At 44.2% G+C, this 25,100-nt stretch overlaps 1 protein-coding gene across 5 annotated transcripts in view; it reads right to left on the reverse strand.

Moving 5' to 3' along the window:
- Positions 1 to 25,100, reverse strand: part of KCNT1 (potassium sodium-activated channel subfamily T member 1) — a 1,355,573-nt gene that overhangs the window by 86,294 nt on the left and 1,244,179 nt on the right. For all 5 annotated transcript variants that reach the window (XM_069241642.1, XM_069241641.1, XM_069241643.1 and 2 more), the window contains exons 24-27: positions 24,008 to 24,119; positions 21,426 to 21,527; positions 11,028 to 11,111; positions 8,405 to 8,533 (exon numbers count right to left, since the gene is read on the reverse strand). In XM_069241642.1, coding sequence (XP_069097743.1) covers positions 8,405 to 8,533; positions 11,028 to 11,111; positions 21,426 to 21,527; positions 24,008 to 24,119 — 427 coding nt within the window. The remainder of the gene's footprint in view (positions 1 to 8,404; positions 8,534 to 11,027; positions 11,112 to 21,425; positions 21,528 to 24,007; positions 24,120 to 25,100) is intronic.

The following is a 25,100-nucleotide window of genomic DNA, read 5'->3' on the forward strand; positions in this document are numbered from 1 at the left end:
CTGGTGGTACCGCTCCAGGAGGGAGGGTACAGAGCCCCAGAGGGGAGGACCAGGTTCAGGCTGTCATCCCTGTCCTGGTGGAAGGGAGAGTGGTTAAAGGGTGCCCAGCACCTGGGGCTACCGCCCCCCACTCTCCACAGCCACAGTGGTTGGAGAGCTTTGAGAGGCCTGGGGCCTGGCTCTCATCCCTGGCAGCTGTCAGTAATCACTATGGCTTGCTGTCCGGGTGGACAGAGTTATCCCTGGGGAGGGGACAAGTGTCACACCCCCGGGGGTAGAGTGGGCAACACCACTGTGTTGGTCATGGTGGTACTATCCTGCTCCTGGGTTACATCTGTGAGCAAAGTAAGGTTAGGTGCTGCACAGATGGGATCCGCAGGTAAGGAGAAAGGTTCCCCATGGGTTGGCTTAGTGGGCCCTGAGAGTATGGACAGAGTGATCCAATTGGAGTCAAGAAGGCGAAGAACTGGAGCATGCCCCTGCTGTTGTGGGCCTGGGTCCTTGTTCTGTCGCCTCAAACAGGGAAGTACATCAGGATAGTGATTGTTCTCCCCTGGCTTTAGGCTGGTAGGGGGTCATGTTGGCCCTGGCTTTTTGACAGGGACATCCCCAAACTTTTTGCCTCCTTCCTCCTATTTTTTCTGACCTGTTGTTGTTGTTGGCTTTTGACCTCTGGGCACTTTACCACTGCTAACCAGTGCTAAAGTGCATATGCTCTCTGTGTAAATTGTACTACTGATTGGTTTATCCATGATTGACTATTTAATTTACTTGTAAGTCCCTGGTAGAGTGCACTACATGTGCCTAGGGCAGGTAGATTAAATGCTACTAGTGGGCCTGCAGCACTGGTTGTGCCACCCACCTCAGTAGCCCCTTAACCTTGTCTCAGGCCTGCCATTGCAAGGCCTGTGTGTGCAGTTTCACTGCCACTTCGACTTGGCATTTAAAGGTACTTGCCAAGACTAGAACTCCCCTTTTTCTATACATAAGTCACCCCTAATGTGTGCCCTAGGTAACCCCTAGAGCAGGGTGCTGTGTGGGTAAAAGGCAGGACATGTACTTGTGTGGTTATATGTCCTGGTAGTGTAAAACTCCTAAATTCGTTTTTACACTACTGTGAGGCCTGCTCCCTTCATAGGCTAACATTGGGGCTGCTCTCATACATTGTTGAAGTGGCAGCTGCTGATCTGAACGGAGCAGGAAGGTCATATTTAGTATGGCCAGAATGGTAATATAAAATCCTGCTGACTGGTGAATTCGGATTTAATATTACTATTCTAGAAATGCCACTTTTAGAAAGTGAGCATTTCTTTGCACTAAAACCTTGTTGTGCCCTTCAATCCACGTCTGGCTAGGTTTAGTTGACTGCTCCTTGTGCATTCACTCAGACACACCCCAAACACAGGGTACTCAGCCTCACTTGCATACATCTGCATTTTGAATGGGTCTTCCTGGGCTGGGAGGGTGGAGGGCCTGCCCCCACACAAAGGACTGCCACACCCCCTACTGGGACTCTGGCAGACAGGATTGAACTGAAAGGGGGCTTGGTGCATTTCTTAGACACTCTTTGAAGTCACCCCCACTTCAAAGGCACAACTTAGTATAAAACAGGGCCTCTACCCTACCTCATCAGACACTTGCTGGAGAAGAAACCTGAACCAGAAACTACATCCTGCCAAGAAGAACTGCCTGGCTGCTCAAAGGACTCACCTGTCTGCTTTTCTACAAAGGACTGCTGCCTTGCTGTTGGCCTGCTGCCTTGCTGAACTCTTGTCTGGCTGTAAAAGTGCTCTCCAAGGGCTTGGATAGAGCTTGCCTCCTGTTCCCTGAAGTCTCAGGACCAAAAAGACTTCTCTCTTCCTCTTGGACGCTCCGTGCGCCAAACTTTTCGACACACAGCTTGTTCCGGCAAGAAAAACACCGCACACCAACGCTGATCAACGCGACGTCTTCGGGACGACCGAAACTTTGACGCACGGCCTCGCAAGGACAACTCCGCCCGACTTTCCGGGAGAAATCGACGCGACGCCTGCCGTGAGATCAAAACTTTGACGCACGGCCTCGCAAGGACAACGCCGCCCGACTCCGCAGGAGAAATCGACGCGACGCCTGCCGTGAGATCGAAACTTTGACGCACGGCCTCGAAAGGACAACAGCGCCCGACTTTCCAGGAGAAATCGACGCAACGCCTGTCGTGAGATCAAAACTTTGACGCACGGCCTCGCAAGGACAACGCCGCCTGACTCCGCCGGAGAAATCGACGCGACGCCTGCCGTGAGATCGAAACTTCGACGCGCAGCCCCGCAGAACGACGCGCAGCCGGAAAACAAGCAGGAAAATCCACGCACAGACCCGGGACATCTGGTACTCCCCGCAAACCACAGTAAGAGACTTTCCGCGTGCCGGAAGACGACGCCCGACTCCCGCGTGGAAAATAACGACGCAAGTCCGTGTGTGCTGAGGAGAAATCGACGCACACACCAGTTTTCCACGCACCTCTTCTCCTGTGGCCCTCTGAGGAGATTTTCCACCAGAAACCAGGTACTTTGTGTTTGAAAGAGACTTTGTTTACTTTCTAAAGACTTAAGACACTCTCTATCACTTTTCAGTGATATCGTTGCAAATTCGTATTGCAACTTTGATCGTTTTGACCTGAAGATACCCAGATAAATATTATATATTTTTCTAAACACTGTGTGGTGTATTTTTGTGGTGTTATGCTATGGTGTTGTATGATTTATTGCACAAATGCTTTACACATTGCCTTCTAAGTTAAGCCTGACTGCTCGTGCCAAGCTACCGGAGGGTGAGCACAGGCTGATTTTGGATTGTGTGACTTATCCTGACTAGAGTGAGGGTTCTTGCTTGGACAGAGGGCAACCTGACTGCCAACCAAAAACCCCATTTCTAACAATGCGGCACTACACCGTTGGTGTCATTGTTACCAACCTAGTCCTGGCTTTCATTCACCATGTATGTGTGGTGGTTTTGGGTAATGGTGTGTGTGTGTTGGAACTGGTGTTTGTTTGCGTGTGTGTGTGTGTGGGCATGGCTTCCCATGTCGTGTGTGTGTGTTGTGTGTGTGTACTAACGTCATTCCCTCCAGTTTGTGCTAAGCTGGTGTACTTACGGTTGGTGTCGTGGTCGCCGGTGCTGGTCCGGGAGTTGCAGGGCCAGGTAGAGGATTGGAAGGAGTTGCAATTGCGTGCCACGGCACCCATGAACGTGCCTGTGTTCCTGAAGGTAGGTGTTCCCTTTATATTGTTCGTTTTTGTGATATGGTTGTGGGTTGCTGCCTGACTGCCAGGCTGGAGATGGCTGCTGCGTGACGCGCCAGCCCTTCTGCTGTGGTGGGCCGAACAGTGACTTGGCTGTGTTCTACAGGTACCTTTCCAGGACTTGTAAAATGGTGGTCTTCACTGCCGGGCCCGCGGCGGTGTGCCGCCAACTCATTTGCCGCGGTACGCTGACCGCCATATTTGTAATGAGGGCCATAGTGGTCTGCTGGCCCCACTAGGCCCCCAACCTTGTGATTTTAGCGATTCTCAGTGGGTCGCAAACTGATACCTGCCTCATTATTATTCATAAGGTAGGTCTATTTGGAGACCCACTGGGAATCGCAAAATGTGTTAAAGGCACATTTGAACATTAGTGTTTGTGATTACCAAATACTGAATCGATTATCTTGGTACATGTGGCCCTAAAGGACTGTCATGGAATTGAAAATGTTAGAATCCAAACAAAACCTTGTTTCTATCTAGTGATTTCACCAAATTCCAAACAAACTACAGAAAGACTAAGAATATTGTGTGCTCACTGATTTACAGAAACAGGGTTCAGCTGGCTTTGGTGTGGATAATCATATGAGGACATGAAAACATCATCAACAAAAAGACTTGCCTTTAAGACCAACGAACCTATTAACAGGTCCTTATTTATTTATTTACTTGGTGGTTATGAAGAGCTACACCAAGTAGTAAATTGAAAATGCTTTGAATTGGGAAACATAAGAGAATAAGCTCTAAATCTTGATGCCTAGGAGACTGTCAGCCAATCAATCAATCAATCAATCATAGTATTTATAAAGCGCGCTATGTACCCGTCAGGGTTTCGAGGCGCTGAGGGGGGGGGGGGAGGGGGGGAGGGGAGCACTGCTGATTTATCGGTCGAAGAGCCAGGTCTTGAGGAGCCTTCTGAATGCGAGGAGGTCCTGGGTCTGGCGAAGGGATGTGGGGAGAGAGTTCCAGGTCTTGGCGGCGAGGAAGGAGAAGGATCTGCCGCCGGATGTCTTGCGCTGGATTCGGGGTACGATGGCGAGGGCGAGGTTGGCGGATCGGAGTTGACGTGTTGGGGTGTAGAAGTGAAGTCTGGTGTTGAGGTAGGAGGGTCCGGTGTTGTGAAGTGCCTTGTGAGCGTGGGTCAGGAGTTTGAAGGTGATCCTCTTGTCTACCGGGAGCCAGTGGAGTTCCTTTAGGTGAGGGGAGATGTGACTTCGGCGGGGTATGTTGAGGATCAGTCGGGCGGAGGCATTTTGGATACGTTGGAGGCGTTTGATGTCTTTGGTTGGGATGCCTGTGTAGAGTGCGTTGCCGTAGTCAAGTCTGCTGCTGACGAGGGCCTGGGTCACCGTCTTTCTGGTTTCTGTTGGAATCCACTTGAAAATTCTGCGGAGCATTCGGAGGGTGTTGAAACAGGAGGAGGAGACGGCGCTGACCTGTTTGGACATGGTGAGGGCGGAGTCCAGGATGAAGCCGAGGTTTCTTGCGTGGCTGGCAGGGGTGGGTGGGGGTCCGAGGACGGAGGGCCACCATGAGTCGTTCCAGGCCGAGGGAGTGCGTCCGAGGATGAGGACTTCCGTCTTGTCGGAGTTGAGTTTCAGGCGACTGTTGTTCATCCAATCGGCGATCGATTTTAGTCCCTCGTGGAGGTTTGTTTTGGCGGTGAGCGGGTCTTTGGTCAGGGAGAGGACGAGCTGGGTATCGTCGGCGTAGGAGATGATGCTGAGATGATGTTGGCGGGCCAGTTGAGCGAGGGGGGCCATGTAGACGTTGAACAACGTGGGGCTGAGGGAGGATCCTTGGGGGACGCCGCAGATGAGGTTGGTGGCTTTGGAGCGGAAAGGGGAGAGACGGACTCTCTGCGTTCTGTCGGAGAGGAAGGATGAGATCCAGTGGAGGGCTTTATCTTGGATGCCGGCTTCCTGGAGGCGGGTCAGTAGGGTGCGGTGGCAGACGGTGTCAAAAGCGGCTGATAGGTCGAGGAGGATGAGGGCTGAGGTTTCGCCGTTGTCCATTTGATGTCTGATGTCATCTGTGGCGGCGAGGAGGGCGGTCTCAGTGCTGTGGTTTCATCTGAATCCGGATTGTGAGGGGTACAGGATGGAATTGTCTTCGAGGAAGTGGGTGAGCTGAGTGTTGATGATCTTCTCGATGACTTTCGCTGGAAAAGGGAGGAGAGAGATCGGACGGAAGTTTTTGAGGTCGTTGGGGTCAGCCTTGGGTTTTTTGAGGAGGGGTTGGATTTCTGCGTGTTTCCAGCTGTCCGGGAAGGTGGCAGAAGTGAAGGAGAGGTTGATGATCTTGCGGAGTTCGGGGGCGATGTTGGCGTTTGCTGAGTTGAAAACATGGTGGGGGCAGGGGTCCGTGGGGGAGCCTGAGTGGATGGTGTTCATGGTTGCTATGGTTACTGCCTCGTCCACGTGGGTCCAGGCGGTGAGGCGGCAGTCGCGGGAGGAGACGTCGGGGGTGGGGTCTGGCGGTGGACCGGTGATGAAGCTGTCGTGGATGGTGGTGATTTTCTGGTGGAAGAAGGTGGAGAGGTCGTCGCAGAGTTTCTGGGAGGGCGGGATGTCGTTGGAGTTGGCTTTCGGATTGGAGAGTTCCTTCACGATGCCGAATAGTTCTTTGCAGTCGTGGGCGTTGTTGTTGATGCGTTCGGTGAAGTGGGCGCGCTTGGCGGTGCGGATCTGTTGGTGGTGTTCGCGGTTGGCGTTTTTGAGGGCGGCGAGGTTGTCGGGTGTGCGTTCTTGGATCCATTTCTTTTTGAGTTTCTGGCAGTTGCTTTTGGAGGTGGTGAGATCGTCTGTGAACCAGGCTGGTTTTCTCTTTCCTTGGGTGGTGGTGGGTTTCTTGAGAGGGGCAAGGGTGTTGGCGCAGTCGAGGATCCATTGATGGAGGTTGATGGCGGCTGTGCTCGGGTCGATTGCGTCGGGTGGAAGGTTGTTGACGAGGGTGTTGGTCAGTTGTTCTTGGGTGATTTTGCCCCAGCGGCGGTGGGGAGGTAGCTGGATGCGGTGTTGCTCTGTGGTTTTCTTATAGGTGAAATGGACACAGTGATGGTCAGTCCAGTGGAGTTCGGAGGTGTGGCTGAAGGAAATGTGGTTGCTAGAGGTGAAGAGGGGGTCAAGGGTGTGTCCGGCGATGTGGGTAGGTGTGTTGACTAGCTGGCGGAGACCGAGGTTGAGGAGGTTGGAGGTCAGTGACGCGGTGTTGACGTCGTTGGTATTTTCCAGATGGTAGTTCAGATCTCCCAGGAGGATGTAATCCGGGGAAGCGAGGGCGTGGGTGCTTGCGAGGTCGGCGATGGTGTCGTTGAAGGGGGGTCTTGGTCCTGGAGGGCGGTAAATGAGGGTTCCTCTGAGGGTCATGTTGGGGTCCGTGTGGATCTAGAAGTGGAGGTGTTCGGCTGTCCTGAGGGTGTCGTCCGAGTGGGTGTGGATTTTGAGGGTAGCTTTGTGAGCGATGGCTATTCCGCCGCCGATTCCGTTGGTTCGATCTCGTCTGGTGATTTTGTATCCGTCCGGTATGGCGATGGCGATGTCCGGAGACGAGGAGTCGTTCCACCAGGTTTCGGTCAGGAAAGCCACGTCAGGAGCAGTGGTGTCGAGCAAATCCCAGAGCTCGATGGCGTGTTTCCGTGCGGAGCGGGTGTTGATGAGGATGCAGTTCAGGTGGTTGGGGTTGGATGTTTTCGTAGTTGGATTGGTCGTTCTGATGCAGGAGAAGTTGCAGGTACGGCAGGAAAAAGGTCCTTTAGTGTGCTTCGGGGATGCCCGGTAGCATTCAGTGGAGGGGCCGGGGTTGAAGGCGCGGAGTTCGTTGATCGAGTAGCGGATGCGGGGGGCGCAAGGGCCAGGGGGTGTGGCGCTGGGCGCGGTCCAGGCGCGGACGGGCGCAGACGGGCTTGCCTCTGGCGCGCCTCCGCTGCGCGGACGTGCAGCGCCAGCCATTAAGAAGGGAGGGGGGATGGGGGAGGGAGGAGCAGCTGGGAGGCGGGAGGCGGGAGGGAGCGGCAAATGGGGGCGCGAGGGGGGCGGGGCCGCAGGGAGGCAGCGGCAGGGAACGGGGAGCGCACAAGGGGCAAAAACACTGAAAACTAGCAAAAAACAGCAGTTACAATAAGAAAAGCACACAATCAGAAAAAACAAAATGGCACAATATACGATCGGGGAGACAGCAATCAGGGGGGCACAAAGGGGGCAGAAGCGCCGGCGGCGAGGCGCTGAAAAAAGCGAAAAAAACGAAAAACACTTACGGGACGGCGGAAAGCGGCACACGGGTCAAGTGAAGCTAGTCAGAGCCCACTAGACCCCAGGGATGAGGCGCAGGAGGATGCCTGCGGGTGGAGGAGGGCCTCGAACACGCAAACAGCAGCGTGGTCAGGGGACAGAGGCAGGAGGCAGCAGGTTGGTGCTGCGGTCGTGGGGGGCGAGCTCAGGACCTGAAACAGGTCAGAGGTCGCTCACTCGCGACGCGCAGCGCCAGCCATTAAGAAGGGAGGGGGGAGGGAGGAGCAGCTGGGAGGCGGGAGGCGGGAGGGAGCGGCAAATGGGGGCGCGAGGGGGGCGGGGCCGCAGGGAGGCAGCGGCAGGGAACGGGGAGCGCACAAGGGGCAAAAACACTGAAAACGAGCAAAAAACAGCAGTTACAATATGAAAAGCACACAATCAGAAAAAACAAAATGGCACAATATACGATCGGGGAGACAGCAATCAGGGGGGCACAAAGGGGGCAGAAGCGCCGGCGGCGAGGCGCTTAAAAAAGCGAAAAAAACGAAAAACACTTACGGGACGGCGGAAAGCGGCACACGGGTCAAGTGAAGCTAGTCAGAGCCCACTAGACCCCAGGGATGAGGCGCAGGAGGATGCCTGCGGGTGGAGGAGGGCCTCGAACACGCAAACAGCAGCGTGGTCAGGGGACAGAGGCAGGAGGCAGCAGGTTGGTGCTGCGGTCGTGGGGGGCGAGCTCAGGACCTGAAACAGCAAAGGGAAGGCATCGGCTGGCATGAGCTCTCATCCAATAGAAAGAGGTGCTCCACTAATGTTTTAGATGACGCAATGAAAGAACATTAGCCATAGGCAACTGGGACACTGAAGGCAATTTCTGTCCTACAGTTTCACTCTTACCTCCAATGTAGAAAACATATGTGACTGTGTCCTATAAATCCCAATTGGAATTTCTGCACTAGATGAGCACAGCTTCTGGAACAGTCTGCCATATGTCCGAATCCAGAGGTCATCTTCGTTGATTTTCATCTGAACAAGAACAAAAGAAAAAAAGTCAGAAAAAGGAAGTACAATGAGACATTTTTTTAAACAGTTTTACTGTGCAACACAATCTTTACCCATCCATGTAACCATTCAAACCCATTGACCACTAACCCATCCATCCATCCATCACAACTCAGTACTCATATTTCTGAATCCCACCACAGGACATTTTCTGCATGTGAATCATGCTCTCTAGAGTTAATGCAGACGTCCTTCTAAAGCCAACCAAACATTCTGCCAAAGAAATCATTTAATAGCTCAAATCAAAACAAAAAACCAAGGCAACCAACAGAGATCTACATAAACTATAGAAAAAAACAGGAATGTGTTTAGACTATCACACTAGGATGATGCTTATGTCTAGGTTCATGTTATTCAGAATAAATATATCAGCCATACAGCAGACAACTAAGGGCCTTATTTAGAGTTCTCTGTAGAATGGCATTGTGGGTGAAAAAGTCTGGAATGTCACCCAAGTGATTGACAGTGACTGAGATTAAATTAAGCATTCTTCCTTCCATCACTTTTTTGATTTTGCAGTTGGCATCTTAAGTACAAAGGGTATGCCCAGGCATGGGTCCCGTGCTCTTTGAGCCAAGGGACTCAATCTATACATATTTTATGAGACCTACGTAGGGAGAAACAAGTCTGGGGTTGCCTGTGTTCCCATAAAGAGGGAACATGGCCTGGCAGTTTGTGTTGGACTGTTCCTATTTCAGCAGGGCCAAGACTGATAAAGTGCACAAAGTGGGTCGCCGTCTAGAAAGCCCTGGTGGGTACAAATCATAGTCTGGAATGCACCTTTGAGCTATTGCCAGTGGCTGAGATGAAATCAAACATTCCTTCCTCCAGTTTCTTGTTTATGCAGGGGACAGTGTGCTGGGACACTTGAAGGGCTTTCCCTGGTGGTCTTCACAGATGTGGCACTGCCCAAAATGATGCAGTTCCCATCAGGGATCATTCAACCGTACACTTCTGTCATAATGGGGTGGGGGAATGCAGGCGTCTATGACTGTATTTCCATTGTATGAAGGCTGAAGCAGGATGGTTTGAAACAACCATGTCTTACATTACGTTTGGCACTCCTATACATTTGCCTCTTCTGGGCACCGAAGGTGAGCCCCTAGCAGCCTTCATCCAGTATAGACACAATTCTGGTTCTAAAAGAAGCAGTCACCCAATTCAGAGCCTGTCCCACAAGCACGGGTGTGCACAAATCCCATGGGCAAGGACAAATTCCAAATCGTGAGTCACAGAACCAGATTTAGTTGAGGTGCCCTCCACCAAATGGCATTTGTGCATGCAGGAATTGTGCCAGTGTGGCCAGTACAATCATAAAATATGTGCATTCACAGATTTAGCACCAGGAGCGTGATTGTAGCCTGTCCTTGGCAGTCATACATCATAAATAGGTGAACACGCACACATTTGTACGTTTGTGACAAGAAGCAAAAAAAAAAAAAATGTAAAACATGGAACTTGACATTTGCGTCACAAAAGTTTCTTCCATGAGTTTACGAAACTCTTTCTTGAAAATGCAAGGTTATGCATCGACTAAGACAAAACTATGCCACGGCTACTCAAAGAAACATGTTTGTGACTCGAGCACTGAATCAGTAAATGACACTTGTTCGAGTATTCATTGAAGTCAACTGCTGGCTTTGTCTCAGTGACTGAAAAGTCTGAACGTTGCTTCAACAGGAGTTCATTTGTGACACTTCTTCCCGGGCCCTTGTGAAAGTGAGCACCGCCCCAAGACTGCCAAACATTTTCAGGGAAGATCCAGACCCAAAGGAGATGGACTGCCTCTGCATTGACTCTTATCACTACCAAATGAGCCCTAAAATACTTCAATCGTGCTTCTACCTGGGCTCATTTAATTCATTAAAACAGCTTTGCAGTCCAGCCTTCATGTGCATTAAAGCGCGCCTAGCATAACAATGTATCAACAGGTGTAGAAAATATTGTGTTAATCCCACTTCACCTTGCTCAAAATATTAACTAATCACCCTAGTGGGTGTATCTTGACACGTTAGATAAAAATGTAGGTAAGTGTGGACCAACAACAATTAAAGTAAAATAAAATAAAAACCTTGAAAACTGTTTTCCTATGTTTCAGTTTCAAATATTTTGCTTCCTTTCTTTAAATAGATCGAAAAATTGATTTAAAGAAAACAAATTAGCAGAGAGAGCCAACACTAATTTCCGTCTGGATAGCTTGAAAGCATGACTTGGCATCCTCTCATTTTCTCTTCTTTGTTTTCAAAACACTTCTCTTTGTACATCCCATAATTGTGGCCTTTCACAGCCAGAGAAGTGGTGACACTTCAATCAAGCCTCCCAAATGCTGCACATAATTCCCCCTGTCTGCAGCTGCAGAATGGAAGCTTCTTAGCTGAGAGCTTTATCCACGAATCCCTGGACTTGTGTTTGGAGACAATTGAAAGACCAACCACACAAGACATGGTGTGGTACTCACTGCACAGAGGTATCCAGAGCCTGGCGTGGTGTCCAGCCCCAGCAAGAGTCTGGTGATGGTGATCATGTAGTCTTTGACGAAGGACTGCAAGTAATGGAAAAACATCAGTTACAGGCACATACATCAACCCATGTTTGGTTGAGGAGGAATTGGCGTTAAGATGTTAAGTGCACCAGAAATCAAACAGTATCAGGCCCAGGTTGGGAGTTTCAAACAAACAGGGTCACAATCTTGGGCTCACAATAAAGACATATTGATTTTGAGCACATACCCATCCATCAAATTCTTTCTAGAAAATAATAAACCAAAATGTAGTGCATTTTGCAAGTCAACCACTTACAGGGTAGTCCAACAAATAAAGGTGTAGGAGTCACTTTGGAACGTTACAAGGAGGGTCTTGAGCAAAGTAGTTGGCAGACCACATTTTAATCACCTTTGAATCCACTGGAGCTCGATAGAGGTATGAAACAAACTGGTATCATAGGCTTTACTGGTGTAAACACCTATCACCAGTGTCCGCCTCCAGGAAAGCTATATTAAAGGAGGTCCAACAACACTGTGGTAGATGTACTTGACTTCTTTTTAAGTCTTAATTTTCAGCAGTAAAAATACTGATTTTCAATGAAATAATCTCTTTTCATTTAATCAAATAGTACTGTTCTTTTTCACCCAGATAGTCTCCGGATAGCATGCAATATCGCTTTCCTTAGAACCCGTCAGAATTTTAATGAGGTGCTTCTCCTTACGGGTAAAAGTTCTTAGACTTTTTGAGTCCTGGCTGCAACAGGGCTAGCAATGTAAATGCTGAAAAGTAGTAGTGGGTGAAACTTGCAGAGGTTCACTCTATAGAATTCCACAGAGTTACATAAAAACTCAACGAGATTACACGGAGCTTTGCTACAGAGTAAAAAATATACATGTTGCACTGCAATTTGGTGCTAGTAGCGTGACAGTGGTGAAAAATCCGGCATTAACGGCACTCTGTGGTGCACAGCCATTCAAGTACATTTTTCTGCCTCTCGAGTAGAAAATCAAATTGAGTGTCAGCACATCTACTCAAGAAGCACAACTTTTACAGCTACTGCTTGAGACTGCCCATGTCCACCAGTGTTAGAAAATGGCACTAGGGGATGCCAGATCTTGCTTGCATTTCTGAAGCCTCACAGGAAAAAAATTCTGCCATGTGGCGACTGGCAGAATATGTCTGGAACTCTGTGCTACAAGAGTAAAGCGGAGTCGCCAAATTCTGCCACTTTCATGGGCATAATGAAACATTCCGCCCACCCCTATTGAAAAGCACATTGATGACTGTATGCCTGTTTGGTTATTCATGACATGCCAGCAAGGGCAGGGACTTCATCTCCACTATTGACTAGGAGGAGCTGAATGATATATATCTACATCACCCTCCAATAATTATAAAGTACCAAAAACTCTTTGCAGTACATATCTCTCTTATACCTCTTCTATTCTTGCTTCCTTTTTCCCTCTTTCAGGCCTCTGTCTTTGACACACTCTTTGGGGGTTATTACAACTTTGGAGGAGGTGTTAATCCGTCCCAAAAGTGATGGTAAAGTGACGGATATACCACCAGCCGTATTACGAGTCCATTATATCCTATGGAACTCGTAATACAGCTGGTGGTATATCCGTCACATTTGGGACGGATTAACACCTCCTCCAAAGTTGTAATAACCCCCTTTGTCTTTATCTCCCTGTTCTTTCCCACTCTCTCTTTTATCTTTCTAGTGACCTTATGAAAATCTTTAACACCCACATAAGAATATCCTGCCTAGCGTTTTTTCCAAGTTTGGGTTAAGAAGTTATATGCTTATGAATGTTGCTAACTCTGCCTACCTCTTCAAAGCTGTGGCTTGCTACCATCCGCCAAGGCCTTCCGAAAGGTTATCTTCATTATTCTTATCTTCACATCCTCTGCTGGTAGGTGTGGTGGGGGTTAAATATTTGATGAGATGATACTTGTAATCCCTGCTCTACAGCCTGTGTGGGCCTGGAGCAAAACTCTAAAAAAAGTTCTCCCATGCTAAGGAACTATGGGCGAGATGTGAAAAGGGCCTTATCATTCACAAACCATCTGATTTAGTAAATCAGGGGCTTTAAAAAGTTAAACCTTTTTTACAAATGTCGATGTATCGATTAAGTATGGTTTTCCAAATAATTAAATGGGTTTAAAAAGTCATTATCATAATCAGAATTTGGAAAGACCGTTTTAAGAGCATCCCTTTCAAATACAGGTTTCTTATGGTATGTATTAATGTTTTGCAAACGAAATCCAGTGGCAAAACATTTATATTTTTCCGAGACCTAAAAGGAGGTGGCAATCCTTACACAAACGTTGACAAACACATTTTTTAAGAGTAGGGAGTGCTTCTATGGACCATTGTAAATCTTTTCATTTTTTTAATGCATTCCGTTTTGCTTTTCAGAAAAACAGGGAGCTTTTATTAAAAAACAAACAAAACAAAGATTGTTTTATTTAAATGAAACACAGACATGGTTAGATGTTGACACCAATAGGCCACCATCCCTGTGAAGGCTGCGATTAACAGTCGGCCACAATTTGCAGCCCATCTCTTCTATAATCATGAGGTAGGTCAGATTGCGACTCACTATCATATTTGTGAATCAACCCAAGAGTTAATGGGTCAAGTAGCAAAATAAGAATGCACTTGGCAAACGTCAGTGCGCAAATTGTGACCCATTTACCAAATGTATTCTCAGTACATCATACTTCAACAGCATCATGTACTAAATTGTTTTGTGAGTGAACAGTCTGCGAGTCACCAAACTGTAGACTATGTAACCACAAAAATGGAAGCCACTATGTGCAAAAGATATGTTGCAAGTCGCATATGGCTTTTTGGCTCAGAAGGTACACATCGTCGTGATTCCTTGAGATTCACAAGGAAAAAAAGATCAGAAAGAAGCATCACCCCATCCTTGTAATGGTGCTGGCATGTATGAATGCTTTGTGATGACAAATGCAGTTGCAAACGATTGGTAGTCTAGGGGTAGAGATTTGCAGAGTGTTAGCTGCTCATGATGGAGAGCTTTGTGAATTACAGCTGGGGAAATTAGGGAAGCAGACAGTGGTCCAGGGACAGATGCCACTCCTCCCGATTCACGTTTTCATGATGGACCATGTTTTGTATATGAGAGCTCCTGTCCTTTGCAATGACATGAGCTGCTATGCTGATATTACGTCAATGCAAAAGAAGGGATGGAGGGCTGCTGTCCCCACACATCTCCCTCCTTGTATTTACAGGCATTCAGATTGATTTGCACATGAAATCCCTGCAATCATTCATATCAATGGACAGGGATGGAAGATTCCCTTCAATAGATATTTTAGTTCACTGTGGTGGGTTAGTACATATTTCGCAGCACAAAAACAAGTTTGAATCGCACAAAGGATAGTAACAAAAAATTGCATCAGTGATGCAACTTGAGATTAGTTTATCAGGCTCTGTTACTCAGATTGGAATACAGATTGTGAATACAGATTGTGATAACTGATCCACAGCTCTAGTTGGATGATATAGGGCCTGATTTCGACCCTGGTAGTCCGACCGTCGGACCGCCAATATGGCAGTCTGGAGGACACTGCCAAGCCGGCGGCCTCCAGGCCTAAGTATTATGAAATGAACACAGGGCTGGCGGGACAGTCAGTGTGACGGCATGGGCTTCAGCTCTGAAAGAGAGCCGAGATCAATGCCAGCTGCACCGACTGTGCTTCCAGCACAGTCGGAATGTGCAGTGTCTGTCATGGCAGACAGTGAGCAGCCTGACTGTGCTGACAGGGGGACCTCTGCAGTGTCCATAACATGGGCATGGGGAGTGCAGTGGCCCCCCTATGGCCCCATCTCTGCCATTCCACCAGACTTTTCATGGCGGAGGCCCCACCATAAAAAGGCCGGCGGAAAGGCAAGTAGTGATCATTATGGTGTTCCTGACATTGGCAGTGCCGTGCTTGACTACAGCTTTCCACACAGCCGCAACCACAGGGTCTCTGATCCTGGCGCTTGTGGAGGTTTTCTGGCTCTCCGACCGTGAGCATCCAAATCTGGCAGACGGACAGCCAAGGATGCGGCAGTTGGGCTGCCTCTTGCGGGTACGGTGGTCTGAGGACCGCCACACTCGTAATCGGGCCCCAAGTTCTCATATTTTAATTGATTAGCTAATGTTTTAATCACTGCATTCGATCACACCAACAATGTTAGTTAAGAAAACTCCTATTGTGTGACTTTGCAGATCTCTCTGACCTACCTTCTGCTGAGCCGCTTAAAATCGCTTCAACTGAAATAATTTTCCTGGCAGTGAATACCATTGTTATGCTTTTGACTAGAAAATCAAGGTCTCTTAAGAATGAATCTAAGGATCCAGGAAACTGGGAACAGATTCACATACATTGTATAATCCTCAAATAAAGGTCACCATGAAGAATGCAAGAGCTACCCTCAACAACGGGTACAAGGTAAATATAACCCCCCCTCAATAAAAGTGTCTGAGAGAAATAGCTGACCTAAAGAATTATTACAGGTACAGGTAGAGCAGGAATTTATTGCAACTGCAAAAATGCGATGGATGGAGATGCATGACTCAATTTTCCTTTTCAAATCAAAACATTTAATTTGAGATTTTTTAGCCAAAGGGACTTCTTTAGAGTGCTGCAGATGTGGAACATCCAATGCTTCTGCAATATATTATCAATGTAAAAAATATTGGGATACAAAAATATTGCTGCAATTTATCATGGTCCTAACTATTGAGCTTACCTGCTGACAGAGTAAACTACAAAAATGCCATCTACAAAATATTGTGTTACTTAATATAGAGATTTCCTAGGTAAGTACATGTAATAATAATAATAATAATAATAATAATAATAATAAATAAAATAATTTAAAAAATAATTTAAATACATAATGGTATATTTGAAAAAACTGAAATAAAGGGAATTATTTTTAAGCAACGTAATACTTTAAAATGAAAACATACAGTAAACAATATGCAAATAAATAAAATATATTTTAAAAAATGATAACATGCTGCGTGGACGTCATTTAGGAATCACATCTGCAACATATGGCTTGCCACTTGCAACCCCTGGCCTTGTCTTTGCAACCCCTGGCCTCAGGGGTGACAAAATCAGTGCCATGAACACGTGGAGAATTAATATTCCTTATTGTGTGTCTGTTTTATTATACTAATAGTGAATAATATTCTATTATTTTAGTATTCTATTATTCACTGTTAGTGTTATAAAAAAATAGAGCACGATTAGGACCTATGGTGGCGGCTGTGGTAAGTAAAAATGGTTTCAAATGTATGTTGTATGCGTTCTTGCGGGTCAGAGCATGTTTAAGTGAGAGAGAGCATGAGTATGTGGGAGAAAATGTTTCTATAGGTATAAGCATGTGTGTGAGCAAAAGTGAATGAGAGTCAAGTGACAGGTGGTGAGTGAGATTGAGTGATACTGAGGTACAGATTTAATATTCTTTGACGTATGGCAACGCTGCACCAACGTTGCTGTATTGTCTTGCGTCAAAGGGCGAGAGGAAAAGTGCCATATTTAATAACATATGGGGGGTTATTACAACTTTGGAGGAGGTGTTAATCCGTCCCAAATGGGACGGATATACCACCAGCCGTATTACGAGTTCCATAGGATATAATGGACTCGTAATACGGCTGGTGGTATACCCGTCACTTTACCGTCAATTTTGGGACAGATTAACACCTCCTACAAAGTTGTAATAACCCCATGGTGCCTTTCTTCTCTCCCAGTGAGCTGACACTCTTTTTGCAGTCATGCACCAAAGCCTGTAACCTTGTGCCAGAGTGTAAAGTGTTTGCATTCTCCGAAGCATTAGTTTTGTCCTGGAAAGGGTCCCTTCTAGTACAAAAACTATGGTTTAAGGAGTTTCTGACTACAATAAAATCACCTTATCAGTGTGCAGAGGCCTTTTTATCACACAGCATGCACAATCACTGCCTCTTTAAATATCTCCTCCAAGGGCCCAGCTTCCTTTGTCTCAGTTCTGGCCCATGTGGTCCCAGACTATGCCTACAGCACCATCGTGTGCAAGGTGGCGCACAGGACTTCATCATCTCTCCAGGTCCCACCGCTACTGTGCCTCCTATTGTAAGCTGTGGTACTGCGACGGCCTTACAAGGCACCCACCCACACATTCCCCCAGTCGCAGCTCCTCCTTTGGGCCTGGGGGATCTCTTGAAGGCCACTTCCACACTCAGACAGCTAGTATAGTGGTGCTGGAAGAAACATCCCTTGAGAACTCACTAGGAGCCCATTTGCCATCCTTGGGGGCATCCTTCGCTCTCGCTTCATTCCTCGCTTCCTTCCAGCCTCCTACACTACTTTGTGAACCCTGTTTGTCTTCCCAGCTCCCTCACTGCAGTAACCACACTTGTGAGCTTCTCCACCACGCATACTTCACAGAAGCTCGCTGATGACACTGTTTCTCTGCGATTCGGAGCCATGGCAGTTGCTATTTCACCTTTCATGTCACTGTATCGTCCACTGTTCCACTGTCACAGCTCTCTTCCCCCAGGACACTTGGGGACACAGAGCTGCACTGATTTTCAATTTTTAGAAATACCTTCTTTAAGATCTCTGTATGCAAAAGGTGTTGCATTTATAGTGCTAATTGAATATTTATGTATTTTTTATTTGGTTATCACAGCCTATCAAACAGAAAAGCTGTACAAAAGGATACACAGGAAATATGTGTCTAGGCACCCAGGGCAGTGTTTACACATAGAGCAATAAAGGGTAACTGAGCTATGGTTGTAAGCACTGCTTGACGAGAAGATGAATGGAGAAGATGGGCTCATATTTTAACATTTTTTATACCTAAATATTTAAACATTTATACACATTTACACGGATTAAAAGTGTGTGACTAAGCCTCGGGTGTAGAAGGCACTGGTTGTAAAATACTGGTCACAACTTGTGACCATTATGTTTGTGACCAGTGTGGTAATTTCCAACCACACTTTGTACTAATAGATTGATTTGAAAAAAAACAAAAACAAAATCGTAGTGTGTGGCATTTCTACATAACTCATGAATACTAATGAGGCACGGCACAACTTGAGACCCACTATGATTCGTTGCTATTACAGGGATGGGGGCCTGCTGCGGTCAGGAGACCACCATGTCTGTGACTTTTTTTTTAATGAAGCAACCTTTTTATTCAATGCAGCCAGTTTTCCCTAAAGAGAATAGGACTGCATTTAAAAACAAGTTACTTTTTGATTGTTTAAGAGGAGGCAGTGGTACATCCTTTCAGGTGAAATATGACATATAGCATACAGACGACATGAAAATATAGCATATGTAACTGTTTTTGTTGGGGCATAGTCAATAACACAATAAAATATCTATCCCTCTCTCTCCATGTATATTTAGATATATGTATATTTATATATATCAGCACCATTTCTCATCAAACATCCATGGCAACAACACCGTGGGCCAAATTGTGGAGCATAGCATTCACTTTTGGCAAATCGGTATTTCCCCAATCCATTTATTTGGCAACCAACCTGTTTAAGCATGATGCTGCTACTGGGTCTAAATCCTTCATAGCAGCCCTTTCCTTTATAACAAATGCTCTTCGTCACTTTCTTTGCAATTCAAAGCAACTGGGCCGTGTATTAATAGTGTGTTGCGAAGAATCTTTCAGCATCCATGTTCTACATCTAATTTTCATCTTAAATATTCTTTTGCATTGTTTTGAAAAGAAGTCTACATGCTCCTTGTATTATGATGACAATCATCATAATTACTTTTCACAGAAATGGTAATTGATTATATGTTTCTAACCATTCATTAGAAAATCATCAAACATTATATATATATTGGTATGGACACTGCAGTGATAATTCTTCATTCTTAAGTGCTCATGCTATTAGTTTGGACAATATTCTCCCAGTGTGAATTTGAATATACATTACCACATTGCAGTAACTATTATAATATTTATTTAAAGTTTTGGTTTTAACCAACCACTTGGGTTGAAATGCAAATGCATATTCCTCATTTTATTGTGCAAGTGCTATTCTTTCTGGCAATTTAAACATAAATATGCCCTAGTATTTACCATAATAATTCAAAGTGCTCTTAATCATCCACTTCAGGTTAAAGTGCAAATACAAATGTCCGCGTTTCAATACCTGATTTTAGTATATATTTAACAAAATTGTATTATTGATATGCTGCATGCCTCTGATGGCCCCCAACTTTTCTCCTTCACACGAGTGATGAAGACAACTGACCATACATCAATTCCATTGTTTCAAACATGACATACCTTATTTAAAGTGCAAGTGCTAATATATATATATATATATATATATATTTAAATATATATATATATATATATATATATATATATATATATATATATATATATATATAGGGGATAATGATCCTCCAGTGCTAATGTATACAAGATGATAATCTTCCATTCATAATTAGAATGCATTAAAACACATCAATAACTATTAAATATACCAAAGGTGCTAGTTTCTATGCTACCCTAAATAGTTTTAAGGTGCACATGCTCTTATTTACACATTGTGTGCATAATGCCCTTTGTTTAATGTGCAAATGCTGATGATCAGGGGAAAGTAATCCCTTAATCATCACTGCAGTACAAGGACCCTATTAACTATAATTCATCCAAATGGGATACTTATATATCTACTCACATGTTTCTCTCCCTATTGGTTTTAAAGTGCACATGCTTTTAAAAAATAAGATTCATAAAGTGCTTCAGAGTAATTTTTAAATACAATTGCTGTGATATAGAAAATTTGAAAATACTGATGTCTAGGACACCCTAGATACCTTTTAAAATACTCATAATAACACACATTTTCATACATTATTAATATCACTCCAGAAAGAGTGCCTATGCCATTTCAAGTGACCCAACTGTTCTACTACACAAATAGTTTCTGTATCATCGTAGCTTCCTAATGTATATTGCACTGTACACGATGAACTCTACTCTGTAATCAAAATATTCTTTTATGTCCAATATAGCATAAGTGCACATGCAACTCCGCAACAGTGTTGTGACCACAATCCCAATAACAGAATGAGTCTTGATTCATGTTTTCTCAGTTCCTGCTCCATATCGCCATAACGAGATGTACAGTAATATGTTTTATTACATAGTATTTCAATCTTTATAGAGATCCCTCACGGTATTCCAAGAAATGATTGGCCATTGGATAATTCTTATCACCATTTTTATGTGTTGTAGAATCCTCACTCTTAATGTTTTAATTGTGCTACCAATGTACAGTTTTCCAAAGCCACATTCCAGGACATATACCACAAATTCTGTATTGCAAGTTATTGTGTCCCTGATGGTGATATTTTCTCCTTCTAAAGTTCTGCATCCCTTTCGATTTTGTCCATATCTACGTGCCTTATATATGGCACATTTCACAAAACAATTGTTCATGTTCCTTAGCCAATCTTTCCATTTCATATCTGGATTGTAAAAACTAGCTGTTAAATATCTCCCAATGAGGCAGTTCTTGTATATGTGATTTTTGAGATTGGGGCCCACAGTCTTTTTCAAATGTTCATCATGGTCCCAAAATATGGCAGTTCTTAATAAAGATAATATTTCTCTCAGATTACACTTGATTGTAGTCCATGAACATCCTGCATTTATTTTTCTCTTGACCTTGTATGGTAGTCATCTTTTCCGTGTTCTTATTTACCCCATCTTGTAGACATTCTCTTTTCCTAATTTCATCCCCGTTTATAGCATCATCTAGAGTACCTTTGGGACATCCATGGAGGGCGAATCTTTTGTTCATTTCGGCTGCTTCTAATTCAAAACTTTCACTGTGCAGCATATTTTCCGACCACTTACCACTTGTCCATAGGAATTGTTGGATTCAGAGTCTACATTTAAGTTCATAAGTGCTGATTCAAGTGTTTTCCTCCTTAGGATAAACCACTGACTTAGTGACCTCTGAGGCAATAACATGTAGCTCTTATCTCAGGGGTGTCTAATATAAGTTCTGCGTGGTCACATCCATGTCCAATGTATAGGCCATTCTCATGAAATATATTTACAAGCAATGAATCTAAATGGAACATGTTTATTTAGTCAGCAGTTATCCCGGTAACCTTGCAGCACAGTGCATTAGCCCTCTAGATCTATGTTGATCACCACAGGCATTTTTGTGATGATCAACTCTGTGATCCTAGTTCAAGCACACATACTGTAAAGCATAGGTTTCATGAGCTACACATACCTGTCTAACATCATTTAAGAAACAAACAATGTTTTTTTCATAATATAGATCTTAATTTGATTTCCTGACCTGATAGAGTAAAGTGTCTAACATGCTGATGCTGAAGACTCTCCCAGCAGCGAAGGGCAATCGGAACATGAAGGCCAGGTTTGATCCATTCTCACGTTCTTTCTGCAGACAGAAGCGAACACTGGTTAGTTCAGATTTTGAGGTCACCATAAGCAGAGGGAGCTACAATAAAGAAAAAGGGCTCTTCAGAACCATTTACTTTAGAAGCAGATGTTGCCACACTATGCAATATAGAGTCTCAAAGAAGCTTTGCTCTAATTAATACAGTGAATCACTTTTTGGTGATTCATGTCATTTCTTTTAAAATTATTTTATTTTTCAACAATCAATATTTGTTAAAGATTTGATTATTTTTTTATTATCGGGTTTGCAATTGATTTTGCAGTAAATAGTTTTTTACATAATGTGTTTGGGTTTTGGAGCTAACGTTTTGGAACAAAAATAATTATATTCACCACAGTTTAGATTTGTGGTCAAAATTTTCAGAATGTACTTTTGGGTGGATTAAGGTCATCTATCCTCAGCAAAGATGTATTCTTATCTTTACAATTCACATTTTGGCTTCAGCACATGAATTTAAAATAGCAGCATTGGTGGCAGGTGACCTTGGTATCCATTCCCTGGCCTATGACCTTTTAGTATATTATTACATTCATTAGATGCAGTTGCTCTCTCTTTCATGAGTAACACTGAAGTATTTGCAACAAATTAGTGACTTTTTTGTTAGTGTAGGTCACACAGGTACCATTAAATCCAAAACACAATAATTATGAAATGTCTTTCACAATGCGCCTAAATAGCTATTTTCATTTTCTATAGATTATAAGAACAGAACTGATTTCTTAAGTAAATAATAATAGTATGTTTCACATTCAATGGCATGGCTGGTGTTGTTTTGCCATTTAGCGTAACCTCTAATAGGGTATTCTCTAAGACTGGATTACATTAAAATTGAAGATCACAAAGGATGTGCCGGTAACATGAGATCTCATTTTTCTTCTAAAAACCCAAAGTTGTTAAAGGTCTCTATCCCAGCTTCTCTCTTCTCTTATTTCTGGATCCTCAGTTCAGCTTTATCTCTTGTCATTAGGCGCCATGAACTCAGCAGTGAATGCTCAGTAATGATCGATGGCAGAAGTATATGCTATCAGGGTTATTCTCAAAGGTAACTTGCTTTTGTGAGTAAGTTAACGTGTAAGTTCGCTCTTACACTATTTAGAAACTTTAGTACTTTCAGCTATGCACCAAATCGGCATGTAAAGTTAATCAAAAGTTAGACTTAGTCATCTCACTCCCTAAAACTTCAAATAGAGCCACATTTATAAGTTTAAGTTTTAACTCCCAAAAAGAAACAGTTGTAAGTCCATCTCCACACATGGCCAACCACTCATACAGCAATACCCTCCTATAGAAAATATTGAAGGTAGTGATCTAAAATAAAACCCCATAAGAAATAACGTTAAGTTAAATGAAATTGTTTAAGATTGTTACAAATGTAAATATAATTTAATATTAATATAATATCTAAAATGAATACATATGAATGATTTAAATATGAAATATTTAAACAACCCATTATACATTTACAAATTACACATATTTTTCATAACATATAATAAAACTACTTTTAGTTAATTCTGTACACCACTTTTAATAATTATAATGCATGACAAATATATTTTTAACTTTAGGTGTGAACTTATTTTTTCATTTAAAATTCAGACAAAAATAAGTAAATTTAATATACTTAAAATAATTAAATATATAATTCAAAATGAAGTCCATAGCATTGTAACATTTATTTAAATTATATTTACACGTAAAATACATATATAAAATAATTTGCATTACTTTCAAACATAAAACATTTTTGCTACCCATTTATGGGTAGGTGCATTCCGTTCTAAACTCTTACCTAAACCTTCCTAAACCCCTTTTTACTGCTTCCTAGTCCTCTTCAATTTAGTAGAAAGTATGCCCCTTTTGCTAGTTACTCCCCTCGTCCCTTGCACATTTACTACTAAGTAGTAAACTTACATGTGTGAGGATCTCCCCATAGGAAAGAGGGGCAAGGTGAAGGTGGAGATTTATACTTGCAGGTTTGTGACTAGAATTTTGTAGTACTTTAGTAGTACTACTAAAGTACTATAAAATGCAGTCTGTGAATAGGCCCAGCAGTTTGTACATAGGCCCCAATGTAAAAATCAACGGAACCTAAAATTCACCTTTGCTTAGATGGCATTACATTTTACATAATTCTTTTCAAATGCTGAACCTGTGGGGTAACTAATAATCTGTCTGATTTTGCAGGTCGCTTATCTGATATTAAGTCCCCACGCTCAGCCACTGTCCCGCTGACCTTTGATGCAGCAGGCGAGCCAGGTAATTGGTAAATTGCACATCAACTGGATAATATAAAAATATCATATTCCATATGAACCACACTGCTCATTCCTTATAAAGACATGTAAATGGTCTGGTATCCCGACCAACACTAGGTTGGATGTCACTGACCTCGGTCTCAACCAAAAATATCAATAAATCCGATGACCTTGACACCATCTGAGAGAGAGAGGTCTTACCTTCTCTAGCTTGGAAAGTGCAAAGGAGTAGCAGTCTTTGGCTCTGAACTGCATGAACCTCATGTTGGATGGATGGGTGAGCTCGGTGATGATGCTGAGGCTTGGGAATAACCTGGAAGACAGTAGAAGGGATTGAGGCCCTGGTTTACTGTTATTTAGCACAGACACTCATGCAACACTGAGCACTGTTCCACAAAAGATAACTACACAAACAGCAATATTGCTCAACCTTCCACCACAGAAAAATGGATCAGTGAAAACATTGATAGGTGTTTCACAAAGCTCGAGCTACTAAAATAGCATGACTTGGAATCTACTAGTACAGCATGACTTGGGATCTACTAAACTAGCATGACTTGGAATAGCATGCCTAGGGATCTTCTAGAATAGCATGCCTTGGGATCTTCCTGTAGTAACCTGACCGTGGGACTTCAGAGGACTGCCTTTACCACCCGCCGATGTCGTAATGAGGGGCATTGCGTGATCTTCCTATGTGTAGGAAGTGTATGTACTTCAAAATTCCACATTTTTATGCACCTTTCCCTTTGCTGGTTGTTACTGTCCGCTAATTTGTACTGAAGGTTTTTTTTCAAGTACAAATGTCACACTAGGAAGGCGTCTCATTCTTATGCCAAAGCCCAATGCCTACCTCCATAGTAAGCAGAAAAATGTTTGATGACATCATTGATATGCAACTCTTAGTAAATATGGCACTAAATTTTATACAGTTAACATAGTGCAGCGCTGTATTGTGTGAGTCTTACTCTTTTTTCTACATGTGGCACAAGATTAAGAATGTTTTCTCGGTTTCAGTTGCACAGAACAGATAGAGATAAAATATAATGCAATAGAAAATATTAATTGATTTGCAAGTAGTCTGCAAGCATGAAATACAGGATATGCCACTTTGGGCCTGATTTTGAGTTCAGCAGGCGGGCTGACCCGTCTGCCAAACGTCCGACGGGGAGGCTGCCGCCATACTGACTACCTCCCTACGGGCCCATTACGACTTTCCTGCTGGGCTAACGGATGGAAACCAAGGTTTCCGCCCCTCAGCCCAGCGAGAAAGTGATGGCAGCATTATCAATTATGA

This window comes from Pleurodeles waltl, chromosome 6 (assembly GCF_031143425.1).
Source record: "Pleurodeles waltl isolate 20211129_DDA chromosome 6, aPleWal1.hap1.20221129, whole genome shotgun sequence".
Taxonomy (NCBI): Eukaryota; Metazoa; Chordata; class Amphibia; order Caudata; family Salamandridae; genus Pleurodeles; species Pleurodeles waltl.